This window comes from Lepidochelys kempii, chromosome 3 (genome assembly GCF_965140265.1).
Source record: "Lepidochelys kempii isolate rLepKem1 chromosome 3, rLepKem1.hap2, whole genome shotgun sequence".
Lineage (NCBI taxonomy): Eukaryota > Metazoa > Chordata > Testudines > Cheloniidae > Lepidochelys > Lepidochelys kempii.
In genome coordinates, this window is record NC_133258.1 from 17,338,549 (window position 1) to 17,356,104 (window position 17,556).

At 46.7% G+C, this 17,556-nt stretch overlaps 1 protein-coding gene across 1 annotated transcript in view; it reads right to left on the reverse strand.

The window, feature by feature from the left end:
* Positions 1-17,316, reverse strand: part of LOC140908532 (protein eva-1 homolog C-like) — a 308,502-nt gene extending 291,186 nt beyond the window's left edge. Inside the window, exon 1 of the mRNA XM_073335814.1 lies at positions 17,217-17,316. Within this exon, the coding sequence (XP_073191915.1) occupies positions 17,217-17,316 (100 nt within the window). The remainder of the gene's footprint in view (positions 1-17,216) is intronic.
* Between the last annotated feature and the right edge of the window lie 240 nt (positions 17,317-17,556).

Sequence of the window (17,556 nt, forward strand, 5' to 3'; positions counted from 1 at the left end):
CGGGGAGAAAATGGTGGGTGCTGAGCACCCACCCCCAGCGCCTCCCACCCACCCCCAGCCCTGCTGATCAGCAACTCCCACCCACCATGACAGCTGCTTCACGGCATGCACGGAGGCTAGGAGGGATGGGGGAGGAACGGGGACGCAGCCCCACTCGAGGGAGTGGGAAGGATTGGGCGGGAAGAGGTGGGGTGGGACCTCGGCTGGAGTGGGGGCGGGGCCTAGGGCAAAGGCAAGGGTCGAGCACCCCTTGGCAGTTTGAAAAGTCAGCGCCTGTCGTGTACATGTGCACTGCTGCCCCTCTCTAGGCATCCAGACACCTACGCCCCAGGGCAATGCACAAACTGGGGAAAATAGGTGTCCTGCTGCCTAACTCGTCTGGAGGGCCCAATCCAGTAAAAGTGCTCAGAGCTTGCCTACCAGATTGGGCCACACAGGAGAGTTCATACAAAATGGAGGAGCTCCCTCCTAACTTTTAGCCTAGGGGTTTGGGTAAGCACCTGGAATGTGGGAAACCCCCAGATCAAGCTCTCCCTCTGCCTGAGCAAGGATTGGAACAGGGATCTGTCACCTTGCGGCTGCATGCCCAAACCACTGGGCAATGGGATAGTCTGGTGTGGGGTTCACTCAGTCACTTCTGTTGAAGCCATGTCACTGGGGATAAATTAAAAATTCTTTGGGCCAGAGAAAAACACACATGAGCTGGAGAATGACTCTGTGGCCTGCTGGTTAGCGCACTCACCCAGGGTGTGGGAGACATAGGAGCCAGCCCCTGCTCCACTGACTCTCAGCATCCACACATGAGGAGACATGAGACTCTGTACTAAGCAGCTGCCCAGGCCTTCTGCTGGTATTAGCTGCAATTGCCCTTTTAACCAGGTTCAGTGTCTACTCTAAACACAGGTTTCAGAGTAGCAGCCGTGTTAGTCTGTATCCGCAAAAAGAAAAGGAGGACTTGTGGCACCTTAGAGACTAACCAATTTATTTGAGCATAAGATTTCGTGAGCGACAGCTCACTAAATGCAACATGCAGCACAGTGTAATGAGACGAGCCATTTTCAAATCTTTCCTCACACTTTGGTCAGAATCCAGTTTGTCCAAGACTGATCTGCTCCCCTCCCTCTGCAACTTTACCATTCATAGCAGAGCACGATAGTTTTTGAAGGGCACGTATTGAAGACCAACGCTCTACCCCACCTACTCCAATGTTTTCTGCCATGCCACATGTGCATCCAGTATTTTAAGGGTACTCCTAAATCAGGACTGCCCAGAGTTTAGCAGCATACAGTGAATGCAACAGATTACAGGTGCCAGGTTACAACATTCCATCTTGATCAACACTAGAGTCAAAATGGGGCATTAAAGGATTCCACTTGTAGTCTGTGTGGTCCACATCCTGTGCCAAAGAAGAGGGCACCCACTGGCTGCATTTATGGGTAGTAGCTGCATTTGAGGTGCCCTGTCCTACTTATAATTTTATTGTGTAAATGACCCAGAGCTGCCAACCCAGAGCAGTATCTCCCTGACATGAAGAAACACGCCTTAGGTCTAATGCATCCAAGCATTAAGCACCTGCTGGAAGAGCAGAAGTACAGACTTTAATTACTATGAATGTGAGCTCATTCTCACTCAATGAGCTGAAACAGGCATGCTCAGATCAGTCCGACATCTGAATCAGAACGGAGAGACAGCACACAGTCTTTCCTGAGGCAGAAGCAGCAGCTAAAGAGTGGGGGCAGGGGAGTTTAAATCTCAAACTTTTCTTTCAAGAAAACTTAGAACAATGCAGAATGGTTACTTCTCGATCAAATTTCATCAGCAAGAGGAGGAATTGGAACCTAATTCAAAGCTTATTCATACCCTGCAAAACACCAGGAAAGTCAATGGAGTTTCTGCACCAGCATAAGTCACTGCAGAATTTGGCCCTGCTTGTCCATATGGAATGGGGCTCAGCTCACAAGTTGTGAGTCACAACCAACCATGGTTCTTCATTAATGAAAGCTAAAATTAGGAGTTAGGCCTATTGGAACTAGTGATGATCAGTACATGAGCAATATTGTGTAAATTATAAGTCTCATCCCACTTCCTTTGACACATGGGTCCTGCAGGCATTGGATCACTTCCTATATGCATACACACACTTTAATACACCACAGAATGGATGGAGCTGGAGAAGTTCTCATAAATCTAGGCAAGAGGGAATGACAATGATGTTAGAAACCATGGCCAAATTTTTCAGACTTGGTTGCCTAATGATGGGCACCTAAATCACTGTTTAAGCACCTACATTAAAAAATGGCCTGATTTTGAACTCTGAACACCCCATTACAATCAGGCAAAATTTATTAAAGTACCTACATATGTATTTAAGCGTCTAACTTTAGACAACCAAGTTTGAAAATTATGGTCCATATTTTTTCCTCTGAAACGTAGTGCCCTCTTTTCAAAATGAATTTATAAACCCAAGTTTACTTTTCAACTATTTATACTTGTTTATTTTTTGCATTGTATATGAACAATGAAAAGAGATAGTTTCACTTTTGTTTACAGTCACTTTCTAGTCAATTTCACTTGCAGACTCTCCTGCATTAATGAAACATTGCCATGTTTGGGTTGCAAACACTGCAGGAGGATGCCAGCTCAGAGGGATTTTTGGTTGTTTCAAACTGTTTCTGTAGGATTCTTTTTAATTCACTGAAGTTCTGTTGGATGTAGATTGTATGAAACCTGCTTTCACAAGTCTTTCATCTGGAGCTAAAGTTTACCAGACCCTGTCATTTGAGTAATTGCATAAACATTTTTTCATTAATTCATTGGCATCTGCACCTTTAGCACAATACAAAGGGCAGGAAACTTACTGTAGCATCATTTTCCTGCAACAGACTGTGTGTGAAATGGGAGCAGTTGCAAATTGGCTCTCTTGACACCTTCTTATCTATGCAGTTAAAAATAACCAAGCAGACTTTTTCAAAAAGAGAAATGTTTCCCTCTTCTAAAGCACACTTTTGTCAGCAGCCCGGTTCTATTCAGTAGAGAAATATGTATGTACAGTCTATTTAAACTCTACCACTCATTGCACGTGAGTTCGGACCCTCAGGGTTTCTTCTGTTACAGCTGACAACATCCACCATGCCTAAAGTAGTGCAAGGAGCTGCATTCCTTACACTGCTTTAGGTGTCGGGGATGTCATCAGCTGTAGCTGGGGAGACAAACATGTCAGCCCCAACTCAGGTCTTGGCATGTAGAGCCTTTCAGTTCAAATTCAGATATTATACGCTAACCAGCCCCTTCGCCCCGCCCCACTTTAATTTACATGTGCAAATCTAGTGCATGTGGTCCGAGCTCTGGAGTCTAAAGTTCTCCATTTAGTCACAAAACAGGCTCTGGAAGGGCAACAACAGTTCACGTTTCTCCCCGTGCCTCCAAACATGACTTGGCGGAATCACCTCTGGGTTGTACTCTAGGTTTGAACAGTGGTGCGAGTGCAGGGATCAGGTGCTTCTGCCTCCAGGTCGCAAGACCAACACAAAAAGTTCCATAAGCTAAGTCAGGCCTCACTGAGTCCTGTGCAACCACATTGCAGCTTCTCAATTTGCACAGGTGAGACTGGATTGTAATGCAGTAAACAATTCTGTTGCTAATTGTAAGGGGACTGTTGCCCCCTTACTAACCTTCAGTGGGGGTGTTTTGGTTGGCTAGCTCCCAGTACTAAAAAGGGGGAAGGGTTGATGGGGAATCAGGACCCTGAGACTGACAGCCCCCAGGAACAAGGGGAGAGGCCAATGCGCCAGGTCAGCCTGAATGACAGGGCAAGCAGGCTAATCAGAGCGTCAGGAGGCCAGGGAGGTCCCGTCCTCCCTGTGAGCTGGATTTGCCTGGGTCAGACAGAGTGGGGCCGAGCTAAGGAGAAAGCAGGGGCCCAAGCTGAGCTGGGGAGCAGAGCTCTGCCAGATCCAGAGGGACCAAAAAAGCAGCCCGGAGAGAGCAGACCCTGTCCTGGGAGCAAAGCTGCAGCCCCAAAGCCAGAGGCACAGCCCAGAGAGAGCAGACTTGCCCTGGGAGCCGAGCTGCAGCAATCAGAGCCAGAGGGGCCAGAAAAGCAGCCCAGGAAGCAGGTCAGTGCTGGGAGCAGAGTCACAGAAGCAGCCTGCGGAGCAGATCAGACCTGTCCTGGGAGCAGAGCTGCAGCAAACAGAGCCAGAGGGGCCAGAGAAGCAGCCCAGGGAGTTGGAGGCAGAGCAGCAGCAGCAGTGCTGAGGCAGAGTGGTGGAGCTGGGGCTGGAGCAGTCTGGAGCTGGGTGCGGTGAGCAGCTGGGGAGAGCGAGGGGGACCCTGGGCAGCGGGCCCAGCACAGGGAGACCCCTCAGCCAAGAGGCTCTGGAGGCCAGGCTTGGATCGTAACCCCGACAGGCGGGGGCGACACTGGGAAGAAGGGTCCTACCACTTAGAGCCTGAGAGCGCGTGGCCACCACCAGAGCAAGTGTCCAACCCACAGCATCCCTGCAGCACAGCCAGGGCCTGAGCAGGAGGCCTGGGACTTACAAGGAACAAACTGTGAACTGCCCGGACATTCCAGAGACACTGTCATGTTCCCTGCCACAGAGCGGGGTGATGTGTTTCCTTTAACCTTTCCCATTGTTCCTTATTCTTTTTTAAATTGTTGATTAAATAACTTGCATTTGCTTTAATTTCTATGTAATGGTCAGTGGGTCAGAGAAGTGCCCAGGGCAGAGAGCGTACCCCGGAGTGGGGACACCCTAGCCCCTGTCCTAGGTGACCACAGCAGGGTTGGGGGTCGAGTCCCCCAGGAATCCTGGGCCCAGCCTTGTTGGGGTTACGAGGACTCTGCCAGACAGGAGAGTGGAAGGGGAGTCCTCAAGGGCAGGGAGGCCACTGGATAAAGGAAGTGGGAGCGAGGACTCAGATCCTTTCGCTAGCCCACTTCACCGGGGTAGTGCAGAAGCCAAGAAAGTTCCTCACAATAGCGGGACTATTCCCCCGCTTACGCAATGCACAAGGAGGAACAGAATGCTGCTGACGCTCTCATAGCTGTGCTGGTGCAATGGCCCCAGCATGGCTGACACCAGGCACATAGCTAAAAGCATGAGTCTCTGCAGCTTGAGATAAAGAGCCAAATTTCTCAAGCTCAGCTCTGTCATAGACCCAGACCAGAGGTTCTCAAACTGTGATCTGTAAGCTTCATTCAGGTGGTCTGCGGATAGTTCCCTCTAAGGTGCGCGCCCTTCACACAAGAGAATGAAGGGCCACCACCTAATTAGGGGAGCCATGTCTGCGTGGCTCCCCTAATTAGGTGCCTGGAACCTGGAGAAGACACACATGTAAGGTGAGGTGGTGACCTGGGGGGAGTAAGGGAGTGGGGCCAGCGGGGTGAGAAGAATTTGGGACATGCAGGGCTGCGGCAGCCAGAGAAAAAGATGACTTTCCCCAGCTCCAGGGCTGCAGCTGCCGGGGAGAGACCCCCCTCCTTCCCAGCCCCAGCTCAGGGGCTGCTGTGGCAGAGGTGAGACCCCCCTCCTTCCCAGCCCCAGCTCGGGGGCTGCAGCGGCAGGGGGAGAGAGGGCACATCCATCGCATTAGAAAGATAAGACTACAGATATTAAAATATGAGTTGTGTGCTTTTAAACGTAGAACAAAAAACTATTATTATTATTAAGGTTTTTTTATATAGCGCTTTTATCCAAAGCACCCTACAATAGGTCAGCTAACGGTACAAACAACATTTGGAAAGATCATTAAGTGATCCACCGAGACCCTCAGCGATTTTCAAGTGTTCCGAGAAAAAAAAGTTTGAGAATCACTGACCCAGACAATCTGTGGATCAGGTACAGAGGGGGACACAAAACCACAAACCAGTAAGCCCCACAGGCTCAATTTACTTTTGTCACTACAGTTAGGAAATACGTCTTTGAATACACTAAGGCTGTGTCCGCTGGTTCCCTAGATGCCTTCGAGGAGCAGTGGACGCTGTCTGGGATTCTCTACTCGGTATCCCCCTCTGAATCCCTGATTTTGACTCTCTGACCCTCACTCCTTTCCCTGTTTTCTCATTAGTTGTCCCCTGGAATTAGTTGGACTCTGGGTCTGGTAGTTCCTCCCCTTAGGCTGAGGTGAGGAGCCTTTGGCTGTGGGCAGGCAGATTCCCAATAGGTTCTAGCTGCCTGAATTCTCACACACCTGAGGTCCAGGTTTCTCTTTCCCTACACACTCCCTTCTTAGGGGAACGCACTGGAGTCTTTTTGTTCAGACTTGCCCCCAGGGTGGTTATCCAACTTCCACCCACAAAAGTTGCATTTCTTGGGTGGGGAACACCCCCGTAGTTCTGTTTCTGCCCATAAGTCTTCACACCAAGAGCAACCTGATGGGCTACTCACCTAGCTTATTTCCCCTTTGCTTTGGGGCAGAGCCTGCTGTTGTTCCCCATTTTTCTCCTCAAGTAGGGATTCTGGTCTTGAACTGGGGCTGGGGTTCCTCCCACCATTCTGGTGGTAAGGGTCCCTGTCAGACTTCTATCAACAACCTAGGCGTACTCTTCTCTCCTACATCTTGTTCTGGGCTACCTCTCCCTTTCCCTGGGGAGGTCCTATTTTTGCTCCTTGGTCTAGGGTTTTCTGATTTTTCTGTTTGAAGCCCCTTTTCCTCATTCCCTGTTGCCACTGCTTTTTGCCACAGGGGACCCTGGGACCCATCTTCCCCTTTTAAGGGAAGGGACTCCAGTCAGTTCCCACCATGACTGGATGAGGCAGCTTATCTATTACCTGGCCCACTCCCATTTGAACTTCTCCTTCATCTCTAGGGGGAATCTCAGCCACTGGGTAGAGTCTCCTTTTCCCATTTATGCACTCCAACTCTAAGCTTCTACCTGGCAACATTCATAAGAATACAAGAACGGCCATACTGGGTCAGACCAAATGTCCATCTAGCCCAGTATCCTGTCTTCCAACAGTGGCCAATGCCAGGTGCTCCAAAAGGAATGAACAGAACAAGTAATCATCAAGTGATCCATCTCCTGTCACCCATTCCCAGCTCCTGAGGCTAGGGACACCATCCCTGCCCATCTTGGTTAATGGCCATTGATGGACCTATCCTCCGTGAATTTATCTAGCTCTTTTCTGAACCCTGTTATAGTCTTGGTGTTCACAACATCCTCTGGCAAGGAGTTCCACAGGTTGACTGTGCATTGTATGAAGAAATACTTCCTTTTGTTTGTTTTAAACCTGCTGCCTATTTCTTTCATTTGGTGGCCCCTAGTTCTTGTGTTATGAGAAGGAGTAAATAACACTTCCTTATTTACTTTCTCTCCACCAGTCATGATTTTATAGACCTCTCTCATAACCCCCCTTAGTTGTCTATTTTTCAAGCTGAAAAGTCCCAGTCGTATTAATCTCTCCACATACGGCAGCCGTTCCATACCCCTAATAATTTTTGTTGCTCTTTTCTGAACCTTTTCCAAAGTCCAGTATATCTTTTTTGGGGTGGGGCGACCACATCTGCACGCTGTATACAAGATGTGGGCGTACCATGGATTTATATAGAGGCAATATGATCTTTTCTATCTTATCTCTCCCTTTCTTAATGATTTCCAACATTCTGTTTGCTTTTTTGACTGCCGCTGCACATTGAGTGGATGTTTTCAGAGAACTATGCACAAGGACTTCACAATCTCTTTCTTGAGTGGTACCAGGTCTTTACCAAATCCCTTTGAGTCCAGTGAGCGTCTTGAGGCAGTGTCCAATCCTGCTGCCGCCTCCTGCCCACTCCTACAGGAATGGTTAGCAGTCCCTTTTTTTGCCTGTCTCCAATAGTCACAGTCCACCTACATTCCATTACTACGCAGTCCCACTTTATAAGCCTCCATCCCCCAAACTGACAACAAACCACTCCCTGGGTCCCTGAAGGAGTTCCCCTCATCTCCTTTTTCTTTTCAGTCATCCTTGGTGTGGCAAAGTCACCCCTCTTCTCCCCTGACTCTGGTCCTTGAAATAGCCAGACCTCTCTCCTGGGAAAGTCCACTTCCACAAACCCTTCTGAGAGTTTGATCGCTGCCTATGGCCCCAGACACAGGTATTTATAGAGAGGCTCTGGAGAAATTGTTGCATTATTATTATTTTGGTCTATATTTTGCCCCTCTTCCCCCCCACCCCCCAAACCTCATCACTGCAGTATCTGAGCGCCTCACAATCTTTATTGTATTTATCTTCATACACTCTTGTGAAGTAGGGCACTGCTATTATCTTCATCGTAATGATGAGAAACTGAGGCACAGAGAGACTAAGTGATTTGCCCAAAATCATATACGAAATCTGTGGCAAATCAGGATTTGAATCCAGGTCTCCGACAGCCCAGACTATTTCTAAACAGCAAAAAAATTAAAGCAACATTTTAAACAGATAACGCCTCCATGTGCAGTCAGTCACTTTTCTGGCATCTCAAAGAGGCGACATTTCAGTTTAACTTCTGTTTACAAGTATATAGAGTATTGCAGTGTATTGGCTAGCGTGCATCTTCCCCTCTGTCTCCCTTGGGGTTTCATACTGCCTCCCTTCACAATCATCGCTGAGCACTGTCCACAGAAAAATTAATAGTAACTTTGACCATTGACTTCTACGGAAGAGAACCACTCAACTATGTATTGGACCATGTACTGCTACCAACAATTCTCCCTTCACTCACATGTTAAGGGTCTGCATTTTAGGAGCAGGAGAAGGAATGTTTTCTCCTGTGGCACCATGATTTCCCAAACAGTCTTTATGCTCAGCATAGCAACAACCATGAAGTCTTAGGTGAACATGGATTGGTTCCATGATTTTTTTTGAGATATATACCAATGCCATATAAATAACTTCCTGCATCAGAACATACACCCTCTTTCCTCCTATTTGAAACCCTTTGGACAACTGTTAACTCACACCAAGAGCCTTGTCTACAAGTAGAGTTGCACCAGTTGAAGATAAGTTGTGATTTTTAAACTGGTTTAGATAAACCAGTGCAGAAGGCTGCATGGTCACTCTTATCTCAGTTTAAGAGTGGCTTCAGATCAGTTTAGCTGATTCATAGATTTTTAAGGCCAGAAGGGATCATTATGATCATCTAGTCTGACTCCCTGTATAACACAGGCCACAGAACTGCCCTAAAATAATTCCTAGGGCAGATCTTTTAGAAGAAATACCCAATCTTGATTTTAAAATGGTCAGTAATGGAGCATCCACCATAACCCTTGGTAAACTGTTCCAATGGTTAATTACCTTCACTGTCAAAAAAGTATGCCTTTACTTCCAATCTGAAGCGGGTTTGTCGTAGACTTAAGCTAACCTGATTTCAGACCCTCAGACCAATTTACGTGTTCATGCTGAGAGTGTTATAGCAATTTAGTTACATTGGTTTAGATTAAATCAGTGCACAAACCATAATCGGCATGGCCCCTCTCCTGTAGCTCAAATAGAAGTTATGTGTTTGATGCAGGAATCACTGGGTGGAATCCTATACAGGAGGTCAGACCAGATGATCAAAATATTCCCTTCTAGCCTTAAAATCCGTTAAGCCCACACAAGGCACACAACACCAGAAGTTCAGTGAGGCTGGTTTGGTGTGGAAGGGGACAGTGTGGAAGGGGACAAACTGGGTTTCAAGAGAAAAAGTCCTTCAGCCCCTGTAGAGACCTAGGTTAGAGCACTGCGGGGTGGTAAGGAGGAAGGCAAGGGGCTTAGCTGGTTTTGTCTGAGGTTGTTTGTTTGCCCATTGTAGCGAAGGCCAGGAGTACAAACCCTCCTCCCCAAATTACACAGCTGTGTTAGAGCCATTGAGAACAAAACGCTGTCTACCTTTCCCTTGCATTAACACACGGCTTCCGTTCACTGCCCAGTTTTCAACACGCTTGGATAATGGACCTCCCCCTGACCTGACTGAACCCATTCACTTCTCCAAACCCAATATCTAAGTCTACTTAAATGCCATTCAGAAGCTGTTAGCCTGTCAATTTCTGTGATAATTTGGTGAATGGACTTGTCAAACAAATTGCCATTATTACGGGCTGACTAAATGCGAGCAGGGAGAGGAGGCTCTTCTCCTACCCCTGCTAGCCCCCTACCCCCATCAGCTCAGACAAACACAACGAGCCAATTAGGAGGTAAGTGACAAAGGCAGCTCACAATTTAAGCCAGCCCTGCTTAAACAAAAAGCACGCTAGCAGCTTTAAACCTAGGGAAATTTCTTCAAGGGACGTTCACAAAAGCTGCAGAGCAGTTAGCCAGCACGCAGGATCCAGGCGAGGCGTTATTAGCAAACATTTCTATTGTGTGGGCCTCAGGTTGGGGCCGCATTGTACTTGGTGCTGTAGAGCCATAATCAATGAAAGTTCCTGCCCCAGAGAACTGCTATGACAGATATAGGTGTGATGGCCAACAGCAGGGTTGAACCAGGGACCTCCAAAGCTAAAAACATCAGCTACTATAGTTTGAGCTAAAGAGCTCTGGAGCTGGGGGCTGTAACAGACTAGTGTCCTTGGTGGAGGACCTGTAACATACCCACACCAGTGGGGTACATAGACTGCATCTCTTGGCAAAGCTTTCAACTGGTGCATTTTAAGTCAGCACTAAGGACCACATTTAGTCCCATTCTCATCTGTCCAGCACCACAAGTGAGTGAGGTGCAGGACAGTACACAGAACTGGCAACACTGCATGCCCCAAGGAACCTGCACGTTAAGGCCTAGTCTTCCCAGTTCCAGCCCCCTCTGTAGCTGCAGTGGTATAACCCCCAGCAGGCAGGGTAAACAAGGAGAAGGCATGATTTACACCCTTCAGCTTACCCCAGTTCCAAACTCTGTCAGCACAAGCAAAGCTGCTATTTGTCTGCACTAGGGGCTTCTGTCAGTGCAGCTGCATGGATGGCTGAAGCCGGGGCAAATCCCCAGTGTGGAGAAGGTACGAGGCACTCTGATGGGTGCAGACACAAGTGATACACACAGATGGCAGGATACACTAGGAAATCCATAGGTGAGGATGACTTGAAGGCTGCCCCTCACCCCCAACTGATTTAGGACCTGCAATGAGCTGCACTCTGGCCAACTGCTATTCTTGAGCGGATCCACATCGACTTAAATGGGGCTGCACCTAGGTTCACACAGAAAGGATCAGGGCTTAGAACTAGTGCTGGACTTGGCCCTGAAGAGGTTACTTTCCTCTTCACAAATCCTACTGACACTAATAGGATTTCATTTGGAACATCGTGAGCTCATTCCCTAAGCCTCTGGGTGAATTCACAGCAGGAATTTGTACAGCACCCAGCAAAGTGGGGCCCTACTGCTAATGGGTGCCTCCAAGTGCTACTGTAAATGTCCAGCAAGTCAGCTTACACATAAGTCCAAAGGGCAGAGCGTGTTTTGTTTTGACAGCAAAACTCACTGCAAGGGTGGAAGATGGATGAGCTTGATAAGTTTATGGAGGGGATGATATGATGAGATTGCCTATCTGGGACTGCTAGTAGCAAATATCTCCAACAGCTGGAGATGGGGCACTAGGTGGGGAGGGCTCCGAGTTACTAGAATGAATTCTTTCCCCAGTTCTGGCTGGTGGGTCTTGCTCACATGCTCAGGGTACAACTGATCGCCATATTTGGGGATAGGAAGGAATTTTTCCCCAGGTCAGATTCATAGATATTAAGGTCAGAAGGGACCATTATGATCATCTAGTCTGACCTCCTGCACAACGCAGGCTACAGAATCTCACCCACCCACTCCTGTGATAAACCTCACCTAAGTCCTCAAATCATGGTTTAAAGACTTCAAGGTGCAGAGAATTCTCCAGCAAGTGACCTATGCCCCATGCTACAGAGGAAGGCGAAAACCCCCCAGGGCCTCTTCCAATCTGCCCTGGAGGAAAATTCCTTCCCGATCCCAAATATGGCGATCAGCTGAACCCTGAGCATATAGGCAAGATTCACCAGCCAGATACCCAGGAAAGAATTCTCTGTAGTAACTCAGATCCAACCCCATCTAACATCCCAGAGACCGATGGCAGAGACCCTGTGAGGGTTTCACCTTCCTCTGCAGCGTGGAGCACAGGTCACTTGTAGGTTTAAACTAGAGTAAATGGTGGATTCTCTGTAACTTGAGGTCTTGAAATCATGATATCAGGACTTCAGTAACTCAGCCAGAGGTTAGGGGGTCTATTACAGGAGTGGGTGGGTGAGGTTCTGTGGCTTGCGATGTGTAAGAGGTCAGACTAGATAATCACAGTGAACTCTTATGGCCTTAAAGCCTATAAGTCTAAAACAAATTAGAAGTTTTTAGAATAGCAAGAATCAACAGGGATTTTATCTGGCTGTGTATTAATCCTGTGGGTTTAAATTTTGAATTTAAATTCATTGTGGGTCTTGAGGTTAATGTTCAGAGACCCAGGAGATCAGCATTCTAGTCCTGGCTTTGCTACACACTTCAGATGCGATTTTGGATCCCAAAATCTGTGTCTCAGTGACCCCATTTGTTAAATGAGGATAATACTCCTCTACTTCCCAGAGTTCATTAATGTTTGTAAAACCCTTTGAGGTCTTTAGCTGGGATGGGCTCCAGAAGTGCAATGTATTCGGATTACATATGACGACTAGAGAGGATACAACGTGCAGATAAGAAAAGCTACTCTTGCTACTGCATACCTGGGTATTTGTTCATAGCTCTTTTCTTTCTGGAAGAGGATGGAGACACAACTGTCACTGAAGGCTTCAATGCACAAACACGAAAGCGTGGAGAGTTTGGTTCCCTAATGACCATCTAGAACCACAGGGTCCTCAGCGTTAGCTCCACTGAACAGAAGCATGATGTGGCAAATCACACAATTTATTGCAAACACTCAGATCAGTCAAGGCAGCGGCTCATGCCTTATTAGCAGAAGTGGCTGCAGAATGCCTGGTTACCCTCCCACACACACACTGCCAGTTGCTTAAAGAACTATAACAAAAACCTTCAAAACTCTTCACATAGTTCAAATACTTCACATAAAAGGAATTTTTATTCTTACATCTCAGATTACAAGAGCCCCTAACGTGACACATGCTTAATTTGTCCGTCCCCCCCTTTTTTTTAAAAAAAAAAAACACAACACATGCAAGCTGCTCTGGCAGTAGGATTCCAGTGGAAATCTGAGGCAGCACGGTCTAGGGTAGGGTCAAGACACCAGTGTTCTATTCCAGCTCTGCCACCAACGTACTCACATGACCTAGAGCAGGGGTAGGCAACCTAGGGCACGCATGCCAAAGGCGGCACGCAAGCTGATTTTCAGTGGCATTCACACTGCCCGGGTCCTGGCCGCTGGTCCAGGGGGCTCTGCATTTTAATTTAATTTTAAATGAAGCTTCTTAAACCTTTTAAAAGTCTTATTTCCTTTACATACAATAGTTTAGTTATATATTATAGACTTATAGAAAGAGACCCTCTAAAAATGTAAAAATGTATTACCGGCACGCGAAACCTTCAATTAGAGTGAATAAATGAAAATTCGGCACACCTGAAAGGTTGCTGACCCCTGACCTAGAGCAAGTCGCTCAATCTCTCTGGGCCCCTGCTTCCCTTCCCATCGTCTATCTATTTATATTTCTCTTTAGGCAGGCGCTATCTGTCACTGTACAGCTCCTCGCACAATGGGGCCCTTGGTCTCCGTCGGGTGCTGGAACAATTTTTATAGTGGGGGAGCTGAGAGCCATTGAACCAAACTGTAAACCCGGCATATAATGGAAACCACTTCAAGTCAGAGGGTGCAGCAGCACCCCCAGCACCTCTAGTTCCAACCCTTCTAGTCAGGGCCTACAGTAATACTTGCAGTGCTAATGCAGACCAAGTTCTGCCATGGCGTGTTTTGCCTATGCAGGGACTACAGATTTGGATCCTCAATAACCATTTTTCCTTGAAACAGCACTGCCTTGTGAGTGCCTGCTTTCCCCGTGGGGGATGCTGCTCTACACACACAAGGAGACCTGCATCTGAGTCCCCGCCCTGCTCTCACCTTCCCCAAACGGACAGCGGTTGGAATTGCTATGGAAGCCCCTGGTAGGAAAGGGAGGGTGTGTGCCACACCCTCCTGCTGCTCGGCAGTAACAGTGATGGATCATAAAGGAGCATTAATGGACTCAAATGTGAGTCCAGTTCAGCCCTACCCAGCCAGGACAAAGGTGGCTACAACACAGGTTTTCAAAGGGCGAGGGCAGAGCCGGTACTTGGCATAAGCAGAGTAAGCAATTACTTAGGCCCCAAGCAGCTCCAAGGGGACCACCTGTTTGCTTTTTATTATAAGAACTTGTGTGTTTTAGTATTGCGGGGGGTAGGGGTGGAAAATGTTCCTGTTTTGGGCCCCCAATGGCTAACGCTGGCTCTGGGTGATGGCTGCAAGCAGGAGATAATGCAGAGAGAATAAAAAGCCATTGAGCCCATGGGGACAGACACTGTGACCATGTTGGACTTCCACTCGGGGACAGATCCCTTGTCCCTACAGCTGGTGAAATTCAGACAAGGACCTTGGGTGGAGGGAAGAACCTGGAGCTGGCTGTCCTGCTTTGCCAGTGACCTTTGCCTCCTAAGCCCCAGGGAAGCCCTTTACAGCCCCACCAGAGAGGGGTCTGTGTGCTCTGCTCTCCTGGCCATGGCAACTGTGGTCAAACAGCAAGAGACCAAACATACATTCAGATCTCTTTGCAGGAGGGTCTAGCTTCTCTTTCCAGGAAATCAATAATTCCCCATTCTGGATGGTGGCAAACAAACAATCTACATATCTGGTTTGCCTTAATAATACTTCACGGGCAACCGCAGCAGATATGGGGAGTCCACCTGTGCATGTTTTCTTACTGTGCAAGAATGAGCATTTTATACCGTTCTGAGCCAGTGTCCCTCTACGGAGATGCACCACATTTGTCCCAAACTTTGGTGATATGTCAACTGGGCTGTCCCATCAAGGATTGTGGCAATATGATAAAAGCGTTATTAGTATTTATCTCTGTAAAAATCATTGCAGCTGGGAAGGTAGGTAAGTGGTAGGTATTGTTAGGAGGAATATTGTAGTTTTATCTAGTACCTTTCATTCCGAGGATACCAAAACACTTAATGCACAAATCAGTATTATGGTAGCACCCACAAAGTGGTAGGCTCTGTACATACCTAGAGTGAGACTTGTTCCCCGTTCCATAGCCCACAGTGTGAGAAAACTGGTGACAAAAGCCCCACAATCAACGTTTCAACGCAGTATCCAACCGACCCGCAGCGCAGCAAGTGGGTAAGAGAAGGGAGACTTTGGACAAGGACAACAACAGGTGCCATGGACCTCACTGAAAACTTCCACAATCATTAGACTTCATGGAAATGCCAAAGCACAGAGTTTCCTTGGTGGGATTTGAATCTGTGGTTGAAAGAAAGCTAGGTATTGCCAAGCTAATACTTAGACCACTGACCTATCCCCTCCTTTTTAATTGAGCGCGCTGTAGTTTTGAATTCATTGGTACCCCATAGGACATGATTTTGCTACCACTGACTTTCTTATACCTGCTTTTAAAGTGGTAGCATCCTTCCAAGCCAGCATCCCCACACTCTATTGAATTGGTTTTCTTTTTCTGGTTGGGCTGCTAACATTCACTTTGTGCCTACCCTTACTGCTGGCCCAACTGACATTTATGCTAGTGCCTTAAGATCACAATGTACATCATTATGCTCTTGCCAATAAGGCTGGCTGGGATGTGAAGTGTCTATATTTTAGTAGGATCAGTACTTTCTGCACAGGAACTGAAATATAAAAGGCAATTTCAACAGTTGTTCCTAAGTAGCCCACCCCACACACATCCACTCTGCACCAGCTTGCTTTCAATGATGGATACAGAGAAAGCTCAGTGCTAAAGAAACTTTAAAGAGAACAAAACTACTATAAATTGGAAGTGCCTCAGCTCTTTCCATTCACAGGCAGATCTGCTTTGAATGGCAGCCACAGAATTGATCGGCCCCCAAAAGAGACGGAATCGCAGGCACGTCAGCCCCTTCAATACACTTTAAGTAAAGACTTAAACCCACCATATTCTAGTCCCCAACTGAAACTCCACAATAAACACCTTTATAACACAAATCCCTCTGCAACATGCAAAGGCATTGGCTCCCAAGAACCAAGCTGTAATGTTGTGATGTATTGAAACTGCAATTGTGTACTTCAGTCTAAATCTTCTGATGACAGTTCTTACTAATGACATTTTTCCACCAACAAACTAGAATAGGCAGCTCTCCTCCACTAAAAAGTTTTAAAACATTCTTTATAAAGAGTATCCTGAACTGTTCTTAGCTCTAAGAAATACACAAGTGCATTCAGAATTCGATCAGATATTCTGGAGTCAATATTGCCCCATCACTAATGAGCTGACTGATTACTCCTAATCTCATGCAAAATTAGATCTACATTGTTGTTTTATAGGCTGGAGTTGCTTTGACACATCTCACAGCCACAAGAGCAGCAGAAATCTAATTTTAATGTGACTATTACAGCTGTATATAATAGTCATAAAACATATAGCATTTCACATCTTTAAAGTGCAGTACATGTAACTACTGTGAAAGTTTCATGATATATGCTGTGGAAAACAATGTGAAACTGATAAAGATGTCTTTAGAAGTGAGTACCAGTAATTTTTGAGCATTGTACAAGTAAACATAGGGTCAGATTCCAATCCATTTACTTACAGCTAGTAGCATCTAACTCTTAGTATTCCTATGGACTGCAATGAACTATTTGCTGATTAAAGGTACTATTTAACATGAGCAAAGATGTCAGAATCTAGTCCATAATAAAATATCCTGATCCTACTGTATTAGTTTTAACTTGTGTCCAGAAACTTCCCAGCCCTGTAATCTAACTCTTTTCCACCCTCTCACACATACATATTTCCATCCAACACCACAAACTTAGGAAAGTTTACATAATTCCCTTCCCCCCATTTCTTGAAGTTATTCAGAAATATCTCTGCTGAAATATTTTAGCTGGGGTTGCTAAGAAAGTTTAAATAATTGAAATCCTCTTAATGAAGATCTGCTTCATCATATTTTAAAAGAATTAAAAATTGCTCTCATTATAACTATTTCAGACCCATTTGGATCCACTTTTCTTGGGTTGTTCTTGAAGAATATCTATTATAAACTCTCACTTATAACCAATACACTTCAAAGGATTAGAGCTTCACTCCTACCTGAGAAGTCTGAGGAAGTCTTAGCAAAGTTGCTGAGAGCTGTCAAGCACATTACTCCTAAGAGAAAGGTAGAAGTGGGAGACACATCTGGGCAGTTCATCCTTAAATATCCTCAACTGCTTGTTTTCTTCCAGAGAAAATAAATCTCTTTCTCCACCCAGCCTGATACTCCTCATTGCAGAGAGATCACTACTAGTCCCCTGGCTTGTGAATGATCACAGCAACCAGCCAGGAAGCAAAAGCACTCACTGAACACACATCGCTGGGAGTGAGTGAATGGATCCCAGAGTGAGTGAAACTGACGAATGAGACAGACCTACCTGGGCCTTGGCTGCATTCC